General features: G+C 39.0%; 1 protein-coding gene and 2 long non-coding RNA genes across 3 annotated transcripts; 1 reads left to right on the forward strand and 2 right to left on the reverse strand.

The window, feature by feature from the left end:
- The first annotated feature begins 218 nt into the window (after nucleotides 1-218).
- LOC113093132 (butyrophilin subfamily 1 member A1-like) lies at nucleotides 219-24,619 on the forward strand. Its single transcript, XM_026258975.1, has 7 exons — nucleotides 219-340; nucleotides 448-498; nucleotides 20,614-20,973; nucleotides 21,103-21,222; nucleotides 22,623-22,661; nucleotides 23,094-23,135; nucleotides 23,242-24,619. Exons 2-7 carry the CDS (start codon nucleotides 450-452, stop codon nucleotides 23,856-23,858), a joined length of 1,227 nt encoding a protein of 408 aa, XP_026114760.1. The 5' UTR covers nucleotides 219-340; nucleotides 448-449; the 3' UTR covers nucleotides 23,859-24,619.
- On the reverse strand, nucleotides 11,182-12,151 carry LOC113093133 (uncharacterized). The gene is made up of 3 exons (XR_003287713.1): nucleotides 11,849-12,151; nucleotides 11,497-11,559; nucleotides 11,182-11,234 (listed from the first exon to the last, which is right to left on the reverse strand). It is a non-coding gene; the product is annotated as an uncharacterized LOC113093133 (long non-coding RNA).
- LOC113093134 (uncharacterized) lies at nucleotides 19,249-20,157 on the reverse strand. The gene is made up of 3 exons (XR_003287714.1): nucleotides 19,981-20,157; nucleotides 19,629-19,691; nucleotides 19,249-19,365 (listed from the first exon to the last, which is right to left on the reverse strand). It is a non-coding gene; the product is annotated as an uncharacterized LOC113093134 (long non-coding RNA).
- Nucleotides 24,620-25,420: the final 801 nt, after the last annotated feature.

Raw genomic sequence — 25,420 nt, forward strand, 5'->3', positions numbered from 1 at the left:
GCACAGACACTATTTAACTGAACAGAGATGACATCACTGAATTCAATGATGAACTGCCTTTAACTATCATTTTGCATTATTGAGACACTGTTTTCATAATGAATGTTGTTCAGTTGCTTTGACGCAATGTATTTTGTTTAAAGCACTATATAAATAAAGGTGATTGATGTAAATTACATCGCTTATGTCACGTTATTCTTCACCTGGTGCGGTCTCTTATTTGATTCATTGTTAGTTTTAGAAACCGAAAGTAAAACAGTAGGAACACCGGGAGCACGCCTGGACTTCCACTGAAACGTGTCGCTTATTTCTGAATTTATCTGATTTCTCTTCGTCTCCGGTGAGTTTGTTTCCTCACTGAACATCGATGATGTCTCTTCATGTGATTTATTCTGGAATAATCTTCCTCAGAGTTTGTTTTATTGGAGTCTGTCTGTATTTTCACAGGAATGCTGTCGATTATTATCGTTTTACTGAATCTCCTCATAGAGACTTCAGGTAAGAACATGACTGAGTTTCATTCAGTGTTAGCCTATGCTTATTTTCATTACATGAGATAAATATTTATACAGTAGAGTTCATATACGAGATCAACTGTGCCTTCTCTGCTTGCCCTATAAAAATACGTGGAAAAAATATTATTATTATTATTTTAATTTTATTATAATTACTTAGGTATCATTTTTTTATTTGTGTAATGTCCACAAAATGGCCTATGATTAGTTTTGTTGAGGTTGAAATTGAATATCCTATCCAGCGCATGCAGGGCCAGCACTACAGATAGTGCTTTCAGGATTGACGAATTCTAGCCCAAAGGCTAAAAAAAAACCTCCCACTTGGGAGGGGGGGTTAGGACAATTCCAAGGAAAAGTTAGGACAATTCCAAGGGCCCCTGGCTGACAGGGGGCACAACAAATAGGTAAAAACGTATAAACTTTTTTTTTATTATATTAAACATTATATAAACCATCATCGAGTATATTTCAAATAATAATAAAATGAATGATGTCTTTGATTTTACTTATTTTGGCAATACAAGTTAAATATCACCATTGACCAAAAAATAAAACATCCATATTGACCCCTCTGTATCTGCATGAAATGGTTTGGTCCTGCCTTAGCGCAAGCGCACTCATCAGTGACGGTGTGTTAGTTGCAGACAGTCAATCAATGCACGGCGCGCTAATAAATAAAACGCGAACTAGCAATCTGAAACAATGTCCTCAGCAACCGAAGGATTAGGGATGAGGTGACCAGACGATCCGTTTTTCCCGGGAGTCACAATTAGTGGTCGACCAACTTAAAATTAATGAAGGCGGGATAGGCGGAATCACGCTGATAGAAGTTCTCTCGCGCGCTCCATTTCCTCAGTTCTTATATACAGCGCGCGATCAGTTCTCAGCGCTCAAATACACACACAACAGTCCAGATGTTTATTGTGTAGACTATCTCACGTAAATACAGTAGTTTATGGATTAAGTGAACATGAACAGGTGTGTGAAAACTAAACGTGAATCAGTATTTGATTCATGCCTTCCGTCTGAAAAGGACAGCATTCCAAATTAAATACCTATGTCATTAATTTTAACCAACAAAAGGCGTTAAATAAATGTATACTATGTTAAGTAAAACCTACAGTATCTGAAAAATGAGTTTAATTTGTATCTCTATTGTATTTGTCTTATTGTGCTTCTTTAACACACACACACACACACACACACACATATATATATATATATATATATATATATATATATATATATATATAAGTAGCTCCTTTTTCACTTCTATTAAATGGAAAGTTCACCCAAAAATTAAAATTGAACTAATTTATTCAAGATTTTCCAAATGTATTCCTTGATTATAATTTCTCATAAGCTCAATTGATTTGGTCTAAAGAGCGAAGAATTAATGATTATTTTAGTTTGAAAACTACATATAAATTAGCTACCACTGTGTTAATGACTTAGCATCATTCCAGGGAGACGTGCCTTTCACCCTGTTACAACCCTGTTACAAAATGAACCAGTGAAACGATTTTGGAAACATTATTTTAAGGTACAATTTTTTTTTTACATAGTGTTGCTTTAAGGACATTTTTATGGTGGCTTTTAATCTTGCATCAAATAGTGAACTGCGTACTGTATGCAGACTTGCATTTAAAAACACCAGCAGTAAATACTGTGCTAGCACTAGTATTAAACTACAAGCAGCAAGACAGTTGCAAGCCTTTGATTAGAGTTATGTAAAGCTTTTGATAGGACAGTTAGGTCCTAGAGATGTGGAGACAACAGCTGCGCAGAGGGGGCCCAATTAGATTTTTTTGTCATGGGGCCAAAATTCCTAGCAGCACCCCTGGGCTGAAGCCAGTCTAAAAAGACGTCTTGAAAGCTTATAATTTTCACGTGTTTTTAAGCCTTGCCACTTGCCAGTTTAAACATTATAAAGCGTCTAAAACATTCAAACACAAGACGTGGAAAAGCTGGACTGAGAAGCTGTTTACTTGCGTGCTGTGTTCGGTGCGCGCGCATCTCACTGTCACAGTGTCTGGGTTGTGTTCCCTGGGTGTCCACTAGATGTCCTCTTTCCCCACGGTGTCTGTCACTTCATTAATCACATTCCTCACGTCTCTGCTTAATTACTGCACCCAGCTGTCACTAATTACCAATCATCACACTCTGTCAGTTTCCCATTAGTGTTTGTCTCTCCTTGTGTATTTAACCCGGTCTGTATTAGTATGTGTCACGGAGTCCTTGTGAATTCACGTTCGTCAATCAGTCTTGCCCTTGCCCTTGCCCTGTGTTCATGTCTGTTTATGTGTTGGATGGATGCTTTGGTATTTACCCCTGCCTGGACTGTTTATGCTTTTTGGATTACCCCTTAAATAAAGACTTCCTCACAATTGGTTCTCTCTCCGTGTTTCCTTGCATCACTGGTCGTGACACTCAGAGCCGCATCTGACAGAAACTCTGAACCCAGCTCTCCTTTCCGAAGCTCTCCTCGAAGTATCTCCTGCAACTGAACGAGCAAATACAAATCGCAGTTTAAACAAACAGAAAAGAGCCCAATTCAGCAGCATGAATTGCAGTCTGTTTTTTTTCTTTTTTCTTGTACAACAAATGCATAAAAATATGTCAAAAAAACCCGTCTTGGAACGTATGTTCGAAACAACTATCGTTTGTCTTAAGTGAAAGTAAACAGTTGAGAAAAAAATGGGATGTGTATTATATTGGATGAATATATATATATATACAGGCTATATATATATTTACTAGTATGTGCAGAACACTATAATGAATTTATGTAAGTGAGTATAGCAAAATAAAGTGAACTGTGGAATATTATACCCAAATAAATTTTCATACAGTGGATTACTAGTGAAATATTAGGATATTAGGATGATATTAAGATTAAATTGTTCTGACAGTCTAACTCTGAGTTTGTCCGATTTTATTACCATTTTCTAAACTAGAGCAAATAAACAGTTATAATGTGGGAAATGTTGAAGATATCTGAATAAATTTTGATTAGACTGACTGTGTATGAAATTCTTTCAGTGAAAACTATGCAGTGCTATTTTACATTTAATTTTCCGGTTTCTGTACCTAGACATTTACAAACTTGAAAAAAATGTAAATACTGTGTAAATAGCACAAACAAATAAACAGAACGAACATACAAATTAAACACTTTCAAACCGGGCCCACTGGTACAACCTGAATCTGACAAATAAAAATATTTATTTATTTATCAGTTTATTTAACAGGGACAATGCAGTATAACATTGCTACCGTTTCATGCAGCCGATGCTCTACATATAGGCTTCTAGCCAATGGCTAATTTGCAGCCCAAGTCCCTGGTTAGGCTAAAAAAAAAATGAAATAAAATAAACAACTAAGTCTATGTACAACCATCAATGTTCACGTATCTGCTTTTGTTTGAACCACTTTTTCAGTTTTAGCATAGCTAGAATTGTTACCACTCTTAATTTCATAATTACCGACTATAAATGTTTAATATCATGGCTCATGTGATGTATGAGCTCCTCTTTTTTTCTATTTTATAAAGCATATTTATCAGATAAAGTATGGTATGATAGGTCAAACTCATAGCTAACCAAAATGTTACCCCTCTTTAAGTTTGTACTTTAAACATCCTTCAAGTGATGTAAAGAGTTATCCTTCTTTCCTGTAAGTTTATTCTTGTTGTCTTTTGAGAAGCAGTCACCATTACAGAACTAAAAGCTTTTTAGGTTATCATTTGCTTCTTGTTGCACCTCTAACAATATTAAACTGACTTAAAAACATGAGTGTTGTAATGTTTCTTAACACATTTATTACTGTTATTCCTCCCGGTCCTAACACAGAGAGTTTGTGGAAAGTCTTTACACACTAATGTGTTACAGTTACACAATGTGTGTCAAGTATGTGTTATTTTTTATTAAACATTGTCAAGTCAAGTCACCTTTATTTATATATCGCTTTAAACCAAACAGATTGTGTCAAAGCAACAGAACAACATTAATTAAGAAAAAAGTGTGTCAATAAGGCAAAATGATAGTTAAAGGCAGTGTATGAAATAAAAACACTGCAAACTCACATATTTAATTATTGAAGTGAGGAAACTTGCTCTTGAGCAGAGTAATGCCTCATGACGTGATGCACGCAGCAATGTGATTGGCCGATAAATAACATGTTTTCTTTCTAACACATTTAACACAAAACACCTGTGATGCAGAGTCAGAGACATTCAGATCCATTTGCAGTATATTTATTAGAGAATTGTCAGACTATTTATTGCATCAAAGTTTGTTAATACTATATTTATGTGGTGGATAATTTTATCAGTTATTTATTATCCATGCACACATACATATTGCCCACCAAAGTGTTATTTTTACATATAGTCAACTTCAGTGGCACAGAAGGTGAAGCGTAAGACATAGATATTTTAACGTGTTTGACCCGGGTTCGAATCTGCCTTTTGGTGAATTTTTTTTTCGCTTTTCAAATTTCAAATCACATCAGAAAAGCATTTATTTTCAATGAAAATGAAGTAAATAATCAAAAAGTTAAGGGTAGGAGTAGGGAGGGCTTTATTATCCCAATGAGGTGGCATCCATTACATTTACACTCAATAAGTTATTATTGCATACTGATTTATAATGTACTACAATACTGAGATGCAGATAATTGGCACTATTTGCAGTAAGCAGTATAAATAGCAGAAAATCCTGCTATTTTAACATAGTATAAATAGAATCTATAGATATTAGCACATTGTGTAAATAGATGCTGTCTTTTTAGATAACTGCCAAAATAATACTGGTGATGCAATGTTGCCAGATTTGCTATTAAAATAAACAAAAACCTGTAAATAGCAGCAAATTAGTCAATCAGAGAACAAATTTTATTTTCAAACATGAAAAATTTACGGACCATACTCAGATAAGAGTGTCAAGAATGTCAGAGGATATCCAGAATCAGAAACAATACCAGGCGGAGAGGTCAGGGCAGGCGGCAGACGAAGAATCGAGAATCAATAAACAGTCAAGGGTCAATGTTAAACACTTGTAAATGTTAACTTGGGCAGAACAAGACTACACAATGTGCAAGAGTCTGGAGGCAGTTTATACAGAGGGTAGAAGTGCAGGTGATTAGACCTAGGTAAGGGGCTGATGGGAAATGTAGTTCAATACTCCGGTGACAGTTTCCTTCGGGGATCGGAGAGAGCCACAGAAGTGCGATCTATGACAACAATACACACAAAATGTATTCAAAATTAACACATCCTTCTTTAAATGCACATGATGTTTGTAAATTACTAAGAATTTGTATAAACAAATATATATATATATATATATATATAAAAATGTCTCTCTGTCTCTCGGTCTCTGTGTCTCTATCTCTATCTCTGTCTCACTCTCTCTCTCTCTCTCTCTCTCGCTCTCTCTCTCGGTCTCTCGGTCTCTCTCTCTGTCTCTCTTGCTCTCTCTCTCTTTCTCTCTCTCTCTCTCTCTCTGTCTGTCTCTCTCTCCTCTCTCATTTCCGGTGTGACTGGTTGAGCGAGGGTGTGGGCGCGTGGTGCAGAGCAGGTGGTGTGAGTGAAAATCTTTTTTCTCTCTTTTTTTCTGTTTATTTCTTTTTGTTGTTGTCCGTTTTGTTATTTGTTATTTGTTTTAGTTATTTGGAGGGTCGTGTGCTGTCCGTTAGTCGGAGGAATGGCGGCCCAACAAACACAGGTGTTGAGTTCACTCACGAGACGCCACGGAATTAAGGTGGCGTCAGCTGTGAGCATTGAGGCATGTTGTTTGGCCATTGGAGAGTTAGTTGGACATTCTAGCGTTTTGTCCGCGTCTAGAATGAACAATGCGACAGTAGTTTTCCTAGATAGTGTAGACAAGGCAAATGAGTTGGTTGAGCAGGGAATTGTCATTGATGGGGAATTTATTTCAGTTCTACCACTTTCTATGCCAGCGAAAAAGGTAATCATTTCTAATGTACCACCCTTTGTCAGTGATGTGATTCTAATGGAAGCACTGTCGCGTTATGGCAAACTGGTGTCACCGATAAAAAAGATCCCAATCAGTAGCGAGTCGCCGTTATTGAAACATATCGTTTCATTTAGGTGCTTCGCATACATGATAATTCTGGATGACGCCGATCTAGATTTAACTTTGAATTTTCGAATTGAGGATTTTAGTTATTCGATTTTCGTCACGACTGGTCAAGCCAAATGCTTTGGATGCGGATTTAAAGGTCATTTAATTCGGTATTGCCCGAACAAAAATGTTGAGGGAGAAAAAATGAATGAAGTTGTACAGGGTAAGGAAAATTATGGAAAATAATTAAATGTGGAAGGTTCGGTAGAGGTGGTGAAGGTGGTAGATCGTTCAGTAGAAATTGAGGCTGGAATAGCTTCATCTCAGATTGATCAAGCGGATCCAATTCCTAAAAGTTTACCCACAAGTAGTGTTTTAAGTGTTTCTGATAGGGTGGTTTATCCTTCAGAAAGCAAAAAAGGTGCAAATGGTGAAGGTTTTCAAATAAGTGTAATGGCTGAGGAAGCACAATTGACACCAGAACAAGAGCAGTTTTCCTTCAAGACACCACAAAAAAGAAAGATGAAAAATAAAGTGCTAGATGTAAAAATCAGTAAGACAACTGAACTACGAGATGAAGATACTCAAGATACGGAAAGTGACAGTGATTCGTCTGAATGCATTGAGGTTTTTTCTCAAGGTGAATTTAATGTACGGAGTTATGATCTTGAGGACATTAAATTGTTTCTCAGGTCAACAAAAAATAAAAGAGGTGTAAAAGTACAAGAATATTTTCCTGATTTAAAACAATTTGTGGACCGGGCAAAGAGTTGGATGGCTAGTGATTCTTTTACTAATAAAGAAGCATATAGATTGAAGAAAATAGTGAGAAACATAAATATCGCACATAATAATGAAGTTGTATAAGTGTAAGAAAGGGAATAATTTTTCCTGTTGGTATGTTGTGTTGTTTTTTTTTCTCTTTCTTTGCCTTCATTATGAATGAAATTCATATTGCATCCATGAATGTTAATGGGGCAAAGAATGTGAAAAAAAGAGCTCACATTTTTGAGGAAATTGATCAGAAAAATATAGATATAACTTTTTTACAGGAAACTCATAGTAGTGTGGAGAATGAGGTTGACTGGATGAAGGAATTTAGTGGATTATCCGTTCTGAGTCATAATTCAAATATAAGTGGTGGGGTGGCTGTTTTATTTAATACAAAGTTTAAACCAACTTCGTATGATGTAGTGGAAGTTGTGAAAGGCAGACTGTTAAAAGTTAGAGCTTCTTATGAAAATTTTGTGTTTGTTTTTATTTGTGTTTATATTCCTACGGCACCTATAGAAAGATTGCTTTTTTTGGATACTCTTTGTGCAACACTGAAAGATTGCTGTTCTGAAGATTTTCTCTTTTTGGGTGGTGATTTTAATTGTACCGAGTTGGACATGGACAGAAATCATGTTGAACCACATATGGCCTCACGTAAGAGGTTAATTCATCTGATTGAGAAATATGATTTATGTGACATTTGGAGAATGAAAAATGGTAATGAAAAACAATACACATGGGCCCACATTCGTGATAATTATATATCACTGGCAAGATTAGATAGATTTTATATATTTAAACATAATTTGAATTTATTTAACAAATGCTTTATCACACCTTTGCCATTTACTGATCATAGTATGGTAAGTTGTAAGTTTATTTTAAATTCAGTAAAATCTAAAAGTGCTTATTGGCATTTTAACACAAGTCTTTTAAATGATAAATTATTTATTGAATCTTTTAAATTTTTTTGGAAAACTTTTAAAGAAACGAAAATGTCTTTTAAATCCTTATTTATGCGGTTATATTATTTATGGAAAGGTACAGATAAAGCAATTCACACAACAATATACTCAAAATGTTACAAAAGAATTTAATCGTTCTGTAGAGTTTCGGGAAAAACAATTAAAAGATTTACAAAAATTGTATCAGTCCTCGGGTGATAGTAATATTTTGGAAACTTGTTTTAGAAAAAAAGCTGAACTTAAAGAGCTATTAGAGTTTAAGGCACAAGGTGCTTTAATTCGTGCTAATTTTTTAAACATTGATCAGATGGATGCACCTTCCAAGTATTTCTTTGGTCATGAGAAGAAAAATGGGCAGAAACGTTTAATTCATGCCCTACGTTCTGAGGATGGCAATTTGTTATATAATCCCAGACAGATTCGTGATGTGGCAACGAGTTTTTATCAATCCCTGTACAAAAGTGAACTTAAGCCGGAAAATAAAGGAAAATCTCCTTTTCTAGAGGATTTACCAAAGATCTGGGAGAGCTGTACAACTCACTCCATGAGATGGAGTCTGGGAAAGCTCCGGGTATAGATGGGCTTCCAGTGGACTTTCTGAAGGTTTTCTGGTCGGATTTAGGAGCTGACCTGCTAGAGGTATTCAACGACAGTTTGCTGAAGGGTGGGCTGCCGTTGAGTTGCCGAAGGGCAGTAGTTACTCTCCTTCCGAAAAAGGGGGATCTTTCGGAGATCAAGAACTGGAGGCCGGTATCGCTTCTGTGCAGTGATTATAAATTGCTTTCTAAAACTTTGGCTAAGAGAATGACTAAGGTAATGTCACAGGTGATCCACTCTGATCAATCGTACTGTATACCGGGTAGGTCAATATTTGACAATATTTCTCTAATTAGAGATGTTATACAGGTTTCCAAATTATTTAATATCAATTGTGGTCTGCTGTCTCTTGACCAAGAGAAAGCTTTTGATCGGGTTGAGCATGATTTTTTATGGAATATTTTAGAAGCTTTTGGTTTTAATGAAAATTTTCTAAACATGATTAAAATTCTTTATAGTGACATAGAGAGTATAATTAAGATTAATGGTGGCTTATGTGCTCCGTTCAAGGTCAAAAGAGGTATAAGACAAGGATGTTCGTTATCTGGAATGTTGTATTCTCTTGTCACTGAACCCCTTCTACAGAAAATCAGGAAGAAGTTAGAGGGTTTCAAGATACCTTTATGTGATTTTAATTTTTGTTTATCAGCCTATGCTGATGATCTCATAATAGTAATTAACAAACAAAGTGATATAAATGTTTTATCTAGACTGATAGAGGATTTTGGAAAATGGTCGTCCGCAAAAGTCAATTGGAAAAAAAGTGAAGCGTTTTTATTAGGAGATTGGAAGGAAGGGAAACCAAGTCTTCCTGAAGGTTTGTGCTGGAATAGGTGGGGTTTGAAATATCTAGGGGTGTTTTTGGGAGACGATAACTTGTTACAAAAGAATTGGGATGGTGTATTACAAAAAGTTAAAGGACGTTTAGATAAATGGAAGTGGCTTCTACCCAACATGTCCTATAGGGGTAGAACGCTTATTGTAAATAATATGGTTGCCTCTCTTTTATGGCACAGATTGGTTTGTATTGATCCTCCTGTGAAGCTAATAGCTGAAATTCAAGCGGCTTTTGTCCATTATTTTTGGGACAAACTTCACTGGATTCCACAGAGTATTTTATTTCTACCTAAGGAAGAAGGAGGCCAGGGTTTGATTCACTTACAGAGCAGGATTGCAGCTTTCCGACTGCATTTTTTACAAAGACTTCTTGATGGACCGATGAATGTGAGCTGGCGGGCAATCAGTTGTGCCCTACTTAAGACTGTTGGAAACTTCGGAATGGACAAATCTCTTTTCCTAATGGACCCTCAGTGTTTGGATCTCTTGAAAATGCCGTCTTTTTATCAACATCTTTTTAAGATTTGGAGTCTTTTTCAAATTCAAAGGACTGAAAATTTTCACTCAATTTTTTGGTTATTGAATGAACCCTTGATATTTAATGCAAGATTAGATGTTTCTGCACCTAATTTCCTACCAGGATTTAGTAGGAGTTTACAAGACTCAGGAATTTATGTTTTAAAACATTTACTGTGTTTAACTGGGCCTGTTTTTCAGAATGTAGAAACTTTTACTGAAAAGCTTGGAATTCGATCTGTTCGTTCAGTTTCTCGTTATCTGAATAAATTGAAAGAAGTGTTTACGGGTGAAGAAAAATTTATGTTGGAGGAATTCTCTTTAGGAAATAATATCCCTGACAAAGAAGATATGTTTCCTTGTTTGTTAATTCAACCAAAAATTGAAGAATGTTCGGGATGTTTTATTCAACAAAGAAAGTTTTCATCTGTTGATTTTTTTTCATGTGTTGGAAAAGAGCTGTATAAAATGTGTGTGCTTGTTCTAAACAAAAAAAAGTTGACTAATAGAGTTGATACGCCATGGCGTGCTGTTTTAAAGTTGGGTGATGAGATAAGACCTGAATGGAGAGTTTTGTACAAGCCACCATTATCTAAAAGAACAGGAGATTTGCAGCGGAGAATCTTGCATGGAGCTGTTGCAGTGAATTCTTTTATTTCAGTTTTAGATCCAAAGAATAACTCTGGTTGTCCTTTTTGTTCAAAAAAAGAGACTGTGTTTCATGCTTTCATGCAATGTATTAGACTTGGACCTTTGTTTGAGATATGGTAGAAAGACTGTGTAATAAGTTTAAAGAGTGTTTTTATCCTGAGACTTTTATTTTTGGTTTTAAATATGATCAAAAAAAGCGAGTTGTTTTTCAATTGTTGAATTTTATTTTGTGACAAGTGTAACAGACGTGAACAAACACACTCACACGTGGGTTTCCTTGTGCTTGCCTTTATCTTTTGGAAATAAAATGGCACAAATCACTTTGGCTGAAGATAAACTACTGCAGACATTCAAGACCACAGCAGCGACACTCAAATCTGCTGGAGTACGGCAAGACTTGTATGATTCATATTAAACATATACTATAACAGTATACATGAAACTGAAACAATATCCCTGTAATTAATAATACAGTGTACTCATACAGGACAATAATTCGATAACAGGAAAACACCAATTGTTAACATTTATAACTAAATCACGGAAGCAACATACCTTTTGGAAATAAAATGGCACAAATCACTTTGGCTGAAGATAAACTACTGCAGACATTCAAGACTAGAAAAATAGAAATTACACATTCACTCAACTCATAATACAAATAATTGTCATAATGTTGAGACATAGACAATAACCACTCTAATTGAACTCGTTCACACTGGTGTGACGCATGTGGAAATTCAGTACATATTATAACAACTTCAACAATCCTGTTAAAGCATTAAATGGATTAAATATACGTTCAAATACATGTATGAAAGATATTGCAATCGAAAAGATCCACTTAAAACATATCATTATTACAATTAATCTGTTAATGAGTTAGAGCGTGAAAAATCATACATACCCACAGCAGCGACACTCAAATCTGCTGGAGTACGGCAAGAGAAGAGCGACAAAATACACTGTCTGCAGTACCATTAATAGCCACAGGAGGGGAGCCTTTGAACACCAATGAATTTAACCAAATGCTTATTTTATGAAATTCACACATCAAAACTCTTAAATTAAGTACTCTTTTTAACCCTGTTACATCCACCCCCACTGAATTACATAAAATAATTGCATGACCAGAGGAGTAACACCAAAGGAATTTCTTTCCATTTTCAAGTCCACTATAATAAACTTCACAATTAGAAAGGATCTCCTATCAAAGGATAGTCAAAAATACAATTATCCCTTAAGGATGAAGTGATGAGAGAGTAGCGCTAAACTCTCCCACCAGCGACTGAGAGTAGAACATCTACATACATTCCACAATATCCTTCCATACTCAACTTTCTTCTATAACACTCAAACAGAAAGAATAAGATATAGAACCATATCAGGATTCGAAGGTACCCCAAGTCATCAGGTATGTGCTTTTTGAACTATTGTTTTCTATATATGGAACAGACTAACAAAACGCATCTTAAATATGTCAAGAGACATGAAACCAAATGACTTCTAAGCAGAGAAAGCCCTCAGCACCGACTTATAAACAGCCTGAACATTGCACTTTGTGTCCTGAACCATGGCCTGTGCTGACATTACATGTATTAATCTGTCAACGGGTCTAATGATGCGACCAAAACGTGATCTGACCTGAGTGACTGAGCTAGAACTTTGTGGTACATTCACAGAGTCAGCTACATGTGTGTTGGCAGGGGCCTGTGATTGCGGCTGATCAGACAGGATTATCTCAGAATCTGAATCATGCGAATCTGAACTGCCACTTGCTTTGTCATCCAAACCAGACATTATTGTATCTCTTGACAATGCAGGTATGTGACTTTCTGATGCAGCAGGAATGATCATAGTCGATGGATCTGTCAGAAATCCACTTAGAGATTGATCAGACTCATCTGGAATTCCCCTATCAGGCAGCTCCGAAACCCAACGTATAGTTCTGCTCTTATCATCAGATTCCTGAACTGACATAGAATCATTCTCACAGTCAAAGCCAGCATCGTCACATGTGGATAATGCCTCGTCTCTCATCACCTCTGATCCATCCATCACAACTCTGCTATAGCTATCCTCCTTGTGCTCTGACGCGTCTGCATCTCTTCTTAAAGACTCATTTTCCACCATACCCAATGACAGAACTGGAGACAGACTCTGACAAGAGTTAGATACAACAGAAAGGCGATCAGACAGGGGGTTCTCTACATTCACTGGTAGGAAATTCACCAACATCAACAGGTTTCGATGAACCACTTTTTCCTGATCAGTGGTCGGATTACGGATCCTGTAAGTATGAGTGTCTGATTTATGGTCTACAACGGTGTAAACTGTCGACTCCCACCTGTCTGCAACTTTCCTCTTACCCCTTTCAGTTTTGTTTGCCAGGAGCACCTGATCACCAATTTCAATGTCCAGTCCTTTTACCCTTCGGTTGTACAACTCAGCATGCCTTTTCTGCTCTTTCGTTGCATGTTCTCGTGCGATCAGAAATGCCTCCCTCAGATCTTTGACCAGAGTGGTTACGAACTTATCACAACAGGACACAGCTGAATAATTCAAGACTGAACGAAAAATAATATCGATTGGCAAACGGGGCACACGGCCAAACATCAAATAAAAAGGGGCAAAACCCGTTGTTTCATGGGTTGTGCAATTATACAGAAATGTCAGTGTCTGTAACCGTCTTGGCCAATCCCTCTTCACATCTGGTGTTAGAGCTCGTATCATATTTCCTAGGGTTCTATTGAAGCGTTCCACGCTTCCATTACCCATTGGGTGATACGGCGTTGTGCGTGACTTGTTCACCCCAGAGACCCTTAGAAGCTCTTGGATCAATTTACTTTCAAAGCTCGGGCCCTGGTCACTATGGATTCTTTCTGGGAGGCCATAAATGCAAAAATATCTGTCCCATAGGACCCTGGCAACTTGTTTGGCAGACTGATCCCTGCACACGAAGGCTTGTGCTAGCTTCGTAAAATGGACAATCAAAAATGGACAAACAAAAATGGACAATCATCATGGATTCCTCCTAACACAACACTCACTAGAGACTCTGGGACAACAAACTGATGGCGTTTAATTCTTGATAGTTGATCTCGAGACACTCTGTACAGGATGCCATTTCTGACAACTAGTTTCTCCCAGTGCTTGAGATATCGAACAACAACCATCGTTTCCTTTGCCCTTTCTCTTCTCGAAGGTCTACGTTGACGCCCAACATAATACAAAACTCTAGACAAAATCTCGTCGTTGAGCTGTTTTTCACGCAGCTCCTGTTCTGAATAGGCTGGCAAAGTTTCCTGCCCCACAGACATCATCTGGGGCAAGTTATCAATGACGGACATTGCTCGTGCTCTGGCACCAATGTTCCACTCAACATGGGAATTCAATATAGCAGAGACATCTGCCTTAGGGACTGTCAGAAGGTCTTCGTTTTGTTGGATGTCAGACTGGCATGACTGACCTTGATTAAGAATGCTCCGCCCCTTATCTGAATCACAAGAATGTCTGAAAGCATCCTGCACTGAAACCGTAGACATCCCTCTGGAATCAGCCAGAAGTGCTCCATATGGCTCTTTGAGCAGTCTCTGCGTGACATCAGTTTTGATAAATGGAACCCGGCTCAGGGCATCAGCGACTGTGTTTTGGGGACCAGGTATGTACTTTATGTCAAAGTTGTAGCTAGCCAATTTAGCCACCCAACGTTGTTCACAGCAATCAAGTTTGGGTTTAGTCAGTATATGGGCCAAAGGATTATTGTCAGTCAAGACGGTGAATTCATGTCCTTTGAGCCAATGACTGAATTTATCGCATACTGACCATTTTAAGGCCAGAAACTCCAACCTATGTGCTGGATAATTTTGCTGTGACCGAGAAAGAGACTTACTGGCGAAGGCTACCGGCCTGGCTTTAGTCTCCCCCTCTGGGACCTGTGAGAGAACAGCTCCAATACCGTCCAAGGAAGCATCCGTTGCCAGTATGAAAGTGCGATTAAAATCTGGATGGGCAAGGACAACACTCTCAACCAATGATGTTTTTAGCCTCTCAACAGCCTGGTCCTGAGCTTGTGTCCAGTCACCAGGTCTCAGCTTTCTATTTTGACGAGCATGATCCAGCTGTCTCGGATTCTTCGCTCTCACCTTTTGACCCTTTAGAAGATTAAAGAGTGGCTTGGCTACAGCAGAATAGTTTGGAATAAAGTGTTGGTAGTAATTCACCATTCCCAAGAATGATCTTATTTTCTTCTGAGAAGGACATCTACCATCAAGCTCCATCAAATCCAAACTGCTTATCTTAAGAGATGCTTTCAACTTTGCTTGGGTCCGTGGAAACACCTTTCTGATCAATCATATGCCCAAGGAACTTCACTGATTTCCTCATCAGATGACATTTTTTTGGAGCCAGCTTAAGATTGTTTGTGCGGAGCCTGCCAAACACCATTTCCAAGCGATCGAGAGCAGTTTTCTCATCTGGGCCGAAGACAATCAAATCATCCAGATAACAAAGGAGACTGAGATAGTTTTCATCCCCGAATATGTTCATCATCATACGCATGAAGCTGCCAGGACTGTTGCAGAGGCCTTGAGGCAACCGATTGTACTCAAAAAGGCCCATAGGCGTTGTAAAGGCGGTAAACTTGCGGTCCTCCTCATGCAGCTGCATATTATAGAATCCGGACGTCAAATCCATTGTACTAAACAGGGCGTTACCGCCAAGAGCTGCCAAACAATCCGCCTGATGTGGAAGAGGGTGCGCATCCTTCAGTGTCCTCCTGTTCAACCAGCGGAAGTCTGTACATACACGCAGGTCCCCATTCTTCTTCCAGACCAAAACGAGAGGAGACGCGTACTCACTGGTAGATCGCCTAATAATCTCCTTCTCCTCCATTTCTACCAGAAAGACTCGGGAGATAGAGGAATGTACGAAGCATACATTTATTGACAGCTCAGCGAGCACAATTATAAATTTCTTTGGCGGAAGGCCCCGTCCATGGTTCGTAATCCGAGGGTAGCGAATCTGCATTTCCTGCCTGAAGACGAAGGCAGGGGCGCAGCAGACCCCCCTGGAAGGTAAGGACAGGACCATCCTGGTGGTGGTGGGGAGGGTGGAGGTTGTTGTCGCGTTGGCATCTGCGAACTCAAACATGTGTAAGTACGATCTTTTATACAGGAGTGTAAAGACGTGATTGGATAATGATGAAGGTAATTAATGACGAAGTGATTGAGTCTTCCTGGCAGAACTTAGGCTAAAGCTTCCATTTCAGTCAGCACCTGACGTAGTTTTTGATATTGACCGGGAGCTACCCGTCTGAAAGGAAGCCTGAATGGTCTGGTGTCCGAGAGGTGTATTCTGTGGACGAAACCCTTTGCTTCCCCACAATCAAGATGGCCACGTGAAAAGATGTCTTCATAACATAGAATCAGGTTCAGCAACCGTTGCTTGCATGCATCTGAGATATCACAGGAGTCAATGTTAAGACTGTCCAGCCCAACTGACTTCAGTCGCTCACCCACAGGCGACAGTCCGGACACATCATCAGACAACCTTGTGGGGCAGTTTACCAAGAAAGGGTCAACAGTATTGGCGTCATCAAGATCTTCAAGGGCAATGCACGGATAAAGATCTGCAATTTTAGCATTCCGTCTCAAGAACACTGGACTGCCTGAAGTGTTGATAAGCTTCAAGGGGACCCATCCATCTCCCCACAGAGATATGATTAGTCTAGCCACCATAACACCTCTGGGAGCAGAGTGAGAAGACATAGGCTCAGTCATGACTGCACTTCCTGGGGACACAACAGCAGATTTGGGCAGCTTCCCCCATACTAGGTACTCACGGCCCGGCTCAAGATAGACAGCGGAGTTACATCTTACTGTTCCTATCTTCCCAGGTATCTCCTCCCCTCTCCACCGGTTCAATCCAGCAAGCATTGACAGGAAGCTTTCACATTCAGGGTCTGCTGAAGTCGGTCTAGACACAGCCTGCCAAAATCCATCACACAATTTGAAGTATCTGAGAATGTGTTTAATAACATTAGTTCCAAGTATCAGCTCATCATGTTGTCCAGGAACTACTAAAGTGGGCACTAACATCTTTATTCCATAAACTTCCATGGTAAGATTGAAAGATGATTTAGGTATTACGCGCAGCCCTCCACATCCTACAAGGGTGACATCAGTTTTTAAACTCACTACATTCATCCACTGCACCAGCTGATCTCAGTCTCATCTCAGCAGACTCGTTTATAGTGCAGGCCATCGAACCACTGTCCAACATTGCACTCAATGTCACCGTCCCTCCAATCTTCACTGGCGTATAAAAGAGGCTGTCACGTCCACCCACAACATGCGTGTTCTGATAAATGACCTCTGAATGATTACAACTTCCTTTGACTAACAGGTATGCATTCTCAATTTGACAATTATCAATGGCTTGGGAGTTACTATGATGACCCGCATTGCCTCCCTCCGAATACGGGTCTGCTAGTTTCCCTCATGCTGTGCCTGGTCAAGGGAATGTTTAGGGCATTCCTTCTTTGTGTGCCCAGGGGAGAAGCATGCAAAACACAGTTTTTCTGTCATGCAGTGTGCCACTGTGGTATGTTTGTTGTCATTACAGACTCTACAGGCACTTCTGGCAAAACTGCGCTGCTGTCTAGAGCCACGTCTAGGACTAGAAATATCACGAAATTGCACCCTGCCCATAAGCTGCTCCATCATCTCCATCATACGAGTGAGCAACTGACTCTCAGCCTGTTGTGTGTGTTGAGATAACTCTAGGGTAGAAGTTGAGCAGGAGGAGGGCTGATGCTGTGCCTGACTTGGCACTGACACAGGCTCTGGCTGGCGGCGTACCTGCTCATTAGTCACAGAACAGAATGATTGGATAGGGACAGCAGCCGACTCTGTTTTATGGCCATCGTACATACCATAATCACTGCCGAACACTGTAGTTGTGTGACTCTGTAAACTCATGCTAGTATTTCCTCGGCTCCTGAATTCCCTCTGGTAATCATCAATCCTGCTCTGGATTTCTTTCGCACTCCATTCTTGAATCGGCTTGCATCTGAATATGCTCATTAAACCGGGGTCAGGACAGAATTTAACAAACATCCGTGTTACCTCCTCTCTTATGTTGTCAAAACGTTTGCCTTGTCTCCGCAGTCCCTCATCGGCTAGATCAGCTGCTTTATTAATTCGAATCCAGTAGTCCACAGGATTCTCTTTGGCTCTGGGGAGAGTGGCATAAAAATCTGCGAGTGGCAGGCAAGAGGGAGCTTCACTAAAGTACTGCATAAGAATATCATAAATTATCTCAGGGTTCCGCCTGATGTTGAGCATACTATCACTACGCAGGCTGACCTTGACAACATCCTTTGCCTTTCCAGTCAGTCTACTCATCATTTCTTCGGCTTGGTCCTGAACAGGGCACATTTGCTTTTTTAAGCAAGCTTTTGTCCTGTCTATCCACTCCTCAACACCATACTTATCAGTGCCATCACCTCGGAATATGTCATGCTCTGACTTCATGTGCACTGATACTTGTGGTGACATCACTTGTGTATGTGTGCACTGTTCTGTGCGCACTGGCGTCTGAGCGCAACTGAATGAATTGGTTTGGCAATCAGCATTTGTATTAACTAAACCAGAAGACACTAATTTTGCAACTACTGACTCGCCAATATGCGTACCTAGCTGGCCTACCATGTCTGTGAGGTGGTCGAAAGCAACTCTATCAACGCCAGGTGTTGAAGTGTACGGACTCTCACCAGGAACCCAACAGGGGTACCACCCAGGGTCTGACTTAACCCAATACCCCTACCGTTGTCCACCATGTAATTGTGGTCGTCCAACCCCCTGGCTCATGCCTTCACTAAAAATCCCACCATCAGAGCTGCCAACTAACCATGTACCCCTTCCTCTGGGGAAACCCATGTTACCATAACATGGTGCATCCAGTTCTCCATCATACTCGTGTTTTTCAGCCATAATGATATAAAAAAAAATTACATGAAAAAGGGTAAAAAATAAAGCAAAATAAAAAAAAAAAAACAAAATATATGTAACTGTCTCGGTAATGAGAAAGCTCACTATTTTAAATTGTTCTGAACTCGACGACAGTCAAAGCAGCACTATGTCAAATGTGTCCATGCGTTGTGTATTTGAAAACGAATGCACAGTCCCAATAACTGAGTGTGTGTATGTACTGTCCTCATCCAAAACATCGAAGACTTGACCCACTGACGAACTTGACCTGCACAGAGCGATGAAGATCTGGTCCACCGCTGAGTTTGACCGGCACACAGCAATCACGGTCGATCTGCGTCGAGCTGACCAAAGGATCCAAGGAGTCACGGCACCAGTGTAACAGACGTGAACAAACACACTCACACGTGGGTTTCCTTGTGCTTGCCTTTATCTTTTGGAAATAAAATGGCACAAATCACTTTGGCTGAAGATAAACTACTGCAGACATTCAAGACCACAGCAGCGACACTCAAATCTGCTGGAGTACGGCAAGAACTTGTATGATTCATATTAAACATATACTATAACAGTATACATGAAACTGAAACAATATCCCTGTAATTAATAATACATTGTACTCATACAGGACAATAATTCGATAACAGGAAAACACCAATTGTTAACATTTATAACTAAATCACGGAAGCAACATACCTTTTGGAAATAAAATGGCACAAATCACTTTGGCTGAAGATAAACTACTGCAGACATTCAAGACTAGAAAAATAGAAATTACACATTCACTCAACTCATAATACAAATAATTGTCATAATGTTGAGAAATAGACAATAACCACTCTAATTGAACTCGTTCACACTGGTGTGAGGCATGTGGAAATTCAGTACATATTATAACAACCTCAACAATCCTATTAAAGCATTAAATGGATTAAATATACGTTCAAATACATGTATGAAAGATATTGCAATCGAAAAGATCCACTTAAAACATATCATTATTACAATTAATCTGTTAATGAGTTAGAGCGTGAAAAATCATACATACCCACAGCAGCGACACTCAAATCTGCTGGAGTACGGCAAGAGAAGAGCGACAAAATACACTGTCTGCAGTACCATTAATAGCCACAGGAGGGGAGCCTTTGAACACCAATGAATTTAACCAAATGCTTATTTTATGAAATTCACACATCAAAACTCTTAAATTAAGTACTCTTTTTAACCCTGTTACACAAGCAAAGTTGGCAATATACATGAGTAGGAAAAACAAAATAGAGGAAAAAAGCAATGATGATGTTGTTTTTGTTTTTAAATCGTTACTTAAAGTAAGAATTTTGATTGATTTCAGATTTTACAAAGCTATGTGTGATCTTTGTACTTTTAAAATGAAATGGTGTAGTTGGGAAGGTCTGTGTAAAATTGATGATGATGATGAGTTATGTTTTTGTTTTTAAATGAATGTTTTTTGTTTTGTTTTTTCCTCTCTAACAAATTATGATGTGAATTTATAGAATAATGTGTGAGTTGGCTAATGGTAAATAAAGTTTTGTTTTAAAAATCAAATCTCTGTCTGTCTGTCTCTCTCTGTCTCTCTCTCTCTCTGTCTCTCTCTCTCTGTCTCTCTCTCCTCTGTCTCTCTCTCTCTCTCTCTCTCTCTCTCTCTCTCTCTCTCTCTCAGTGTCGTTGACTGTGGTGGTTCCTCCTGATCCTATAGTGGCTCATGTGGGATCTACAGTGACTCTTCCCTGCTGGATCTCTCCTCCTGAGAACGCTGAAGCTCTGGAGATCCGCTGGTACCGTCAGGATCAGTTTAACAACCCTGTTCTGCTCTATAATCATGGGAAGATCCAGGACATCCAGGAATGTTTCAGGAACCGAAGCTCTTTGACTCTGCGGTCAGATCAGTCTGGTGGACTGAAGGATGGAGATGTCTCTCTACGGCTGGAGAAACTCACTTTTCAGGATGAAGGTTTATTTCACTGTTATGTGAGCGGAGAACATTCATATAACAGTAAAGTGGTAGATCTCAAAATCACGAGTGAGTCAGAAACTACAATTCAAACTAAACCTCATGAAAGGAATATTTCATTTCAGGAATTGTTGATTTTATTGTATTTTATTATTTTGCTCCAGTTGAGTTTAATATAATCTAGTTTCTGTTTCTCAGGTCCATCAGATTCATCAGATTCATCAGGTCTATGGAAGGCTCTTTTCTTCACGTTTCTCATCTGTGTTCTTCTGGGTTTGTTTGGGCTGATCCTCTACAGATACAGACACAAACGAACAGGTACAGTCTGGATGAAAGATTTTAAAGATGTGGTTATCAGCAGGTTTTTGTTTCATGCATATCTCATGTGTTGATGTTTTTGAACTAAAGAAAGTAAGGAACATTCATGAATCTGATTAACCCTTTGAGACCGTGTTACTGAGAGAACATTCCTGTTCCTGATACAGCTAAAGAAGTCTATGTTCAGAGCCGATCCTCCCATACACAAAATATACAAGCTGCTTAGGGCCCTGAAACACCGGGGGGCCCTTGCTCTCAAAGATGATTTCATTTAGTTTTGTTTTTGAGTTTGGCCTGTGGTTATGAAAACATGAATTATCATTTGCTTTAATACAATCACCCCTTCTATTTAAAAATCAGTCAATCCTATAATGTGCACATCGTACAGTCTTGTTTCAGACTGAAAGAACAAGTTCCAAGAGTACTGGAACAGAAGGGACCCCACCCCAGCCCCCCACCCCACACACACACACACACACACATACACACACCCCACCCCACACCACACCACACCACACACACACACACACACCCCACACACACACACTCACACGCACACACACACACACACACGCACTCACACACACACACACACATACACACACACACACACACACCCCCACCCCACACCACACCCCCCCCCACACACACACACTCTCACACACACACACACACACACACACACGTTTGTTTTTGTGTAAAGTGTGTTCATCCCATAGGTGTAATGGTGTTTATACTGTAGAAACTGTATATTCTATGTCCCTTCACCAACCCTACACCTAACCCTAACCCTCACAGGAAACTTTGTGCATTTTTACTTTCTCAAAAAAACTCATTCTGTATGATTTATAAGTGTTTTGAAAAATGGGGACATGGGTTATGTCCTCATAAGTCACCCTCTCCTTGTAATACCTGTGTCATACCCATGACATTACACACACACACACACACACACACACAAACACACACACACACACACACACACACACACACACACACACACACATACACACACACGTTTGTTTTTGTGTAAAGTGTGTTCATCCCATAGGTGTAATGGTTTTTATTCTGTAGAAACTGTATATTCTATGTCCCTTCACCAACCCTACACCTAACCCTAACCCTCACAGGAAACTTTGTGCATTTTTACTTTCTCAAAAAAACTCATTCTGTATGATTTATAAGTGTTTTGAAAAATGGGGACATGGGTTATGTCCTCATAAGTCACCCTCTCCTTGTAATACCTGTGTCATACCCATGACATTACACACACACACACACACACACACACAAACACACACACACACACACACACACACACACACACACACACACACACACCACCCCAGAAGTCTGGGATCATTACTTAAACCATTCTCTGATATTTTCTCTCATTTCAGTTTGTGAGGAGGATACTCTGGAGAGACTGCTAAATGAAGGTATCTGAAGATGTTGTTCTGTGCTATGTTTATTAGAACTGTAACTGCTGAAAAGCTTCACTAATCATTAAATCAACATCCTCATGAATGTTATAGCAGATACTAACATGAATATGTCATGTTTGTTAGTTATGAGTGGATATAACCAGTTTATTTCACACAGTGACATCCAGAGATCTGAAAGCATCAGTGAAAGTCCTTCTGTTTGCTATTTTTACAATTTATCACATCATTTATGATATTTCATATGTTATTCTATCAAATAAAGAGCCTCTTTTGTGACAATCCCACTGTCACACAAATATTTACTTATAATTGTTATTACTGTTATTTATTTTTAATAACTGTTTCATTTCTGTTGTATATAAATACTGTAGAAGTTTTCAATTATAGCCATAGTTTTTACTCACAAATAATGTGTTTTTATTGTAGTTGTGGAAGACATGAATATAGAAGAACTGAGGCAGCATGCAGGTATGATCTCATCTGAGCTATAAAGAGTTATAAATGCTTATATGTGTAAAGATCATCTCATCTACATGAGGATTAATAACTGTTGCTCATGTGTTTTTCCTCACAGTTGAGATCACTATCGACCGTGAGCGTTTACATCCAGATCTCAGGGTTACTAAAGACTGTAAAATCTTGAGGGACAGTAATGAATATGAACCCACTGGAGAGGGATTTCCATATGAATTATGTGCTTTTGGAGCCCAAAGATTCACCTCTGGTCGTCACTATTGGGAAGTAGGGCTGAAACTAGGAAATACACCTCCCAAAAACTTCTGGATGATTGGTGTGGTGAAAGAGGAAAACCTTCCTACAAAAGACAGTTCTGCTTTAACTCCATCAGCTGGTTTCTGGTTCTTGTGTTCAGACGGTCCTCGTGGCTTTTACACCAACACTGATCCACCAGTTAAACTCTCTCTGACACCGAGACCTGAACGACTGGGAGTTCTGTTAGATTATGATCACGGTCAGCTCTCATTTTACAACGTCACAGAGAGAAAACATCTCCTGACCATCAGCAGCAGATTCTCTGGATCACTCGTTCCTCTCTTCAATCCTGGTGTTGGTGATCACAGCTGTCTTAAAATCCTGGATCTTCCAAAACCTGTAGAACCAGCTGAACCCAGTCCTTTACTGAGTAACACGGCAGCTGTAGAATTAGATGTAAAGGCCAGTGATAATCTGTAGAATCAGCTGAATCCAGTCAGGCTTTAGCCCTTTCTACACCAGACGAGAGCAGCGCAGTGGAGATCAGTAACAGCTCAGACACCAGACTGACTAATGCAGTTCAATCAGAAGGACATACATTCATAAATAATACCTGATGCATGAAAAACTACAAACATCTGTTAAAATGTACTGATATGGTTCAGACACAATAATTTTTAAGATTAGGGTTGATTCCCAGTGATAATGCATCATTAATTAAATCAAAAGTCAATGAATGACATCTTCACATGACGTGATCCAATCCTACAGTGTCACATGACGACATCAAATCAGTGCTGTACATTTAATTCCTCCCTTGTTTCGACCAACAACACTACTAATCAAACACAACTAACACGGCCAGTCGAGGGGTTAACTGTTTAATCATCAGATATAACACAACACAACTTTCCCTACGTGATGCACACAACGAATGTGAGCATGGAGGTGTGTGCGAACATCTGCCTACAGTCACATAAAATCCCCAGAGGAAAATTATGATAAAATAAACTTTTGATTATTAATCATGTAAATACAAAGGCAGCTAATGGATCTACATACATGTGCAAATGTTTTAACACGTTAGAGCTAAGTTTGTGATAGAATCATGTTAGATTTATTTCAGCTCTGTTATACAGTGTGTGTTAAACTGTTCTGTAAATACATGAATGTCTCATTGTGTACTAGCATTTAAATAACGTTAAAGCTGCAGTCGGTACTTTTGACGCTCTTTTTTTATTTGGTATTTTAATAAAAAACAGTGAACTGAAATGCAAAGTCTGAGGTGATTCATTAAAACAAGACTAAAAGTCTTATTTTCATCATACCCCAAAACACTGACATGTAGCTCCTGACTTCCCACTGATCGTCACATTTACTGAGCATTAATAAAATAAAAAGATTTTAATAAAAGTGTCTTAATAAAAGAAATCAGAGGTTTGAATAGTTGAAGTAAAGACTAGATGATTCTTCCAGTATATCAGTTTATCTTTGAGAGCTGCTGGACGTGATCTTCTGCTGTATCTTGATGTGGAAGAGGGAATCCAACAGCTATAGGATTAAACTGGAAAACACTTATTAACATTTATCTTTTATTATGAGTTAGACATTATGAACTGCCGAGTCCAGATTATCTGTCAAGTGCTTTCAGTGGAAGATTAGGAAAAGTGATATAATCACGATGTAGTCTGCAGTGTACAATGATAATCTCATACTGCTGGTGCATTAAAGCGTTTAGTTTAACTGGTGATGATACTTAGAAATAGTTATTTTGCATTTTTAATACAGTTTTGGGTCTGATCCACTGATCTATATATGACTGGATCGCGCATCGCGTTCTAAACTGCCAACAGACACCGGAAGTGTTCGATCCGCCACTTTACTAATCCCACCAGCAGAGAGCGCCATTGAGTCACATTCACACCGCTGTCCTGAAATACCTCGACTGATTTCTGCTAGGTATATTCAGATTATATGAAGAGTATATTCAAAGTATCCAACACACGGGTTGTGAAGTATTCTTTCCAGAGAAATATAAAAGG

Source organism: Carassius auratus, unplaced genomic scaffold, assembly GCF_003368295.1.
Source record: "Carassius auratus strain Wakin unplaced genomic scaffold, ASM336829v1 scaf_tig00214896, whole genome shotgun sequence".
Lineage (NCBI taxonomy): Eukaryota > Metazoa > Chordata > Actinopteri > Cypriniformes > Cyprinidae > Carassius > Carassius auratus.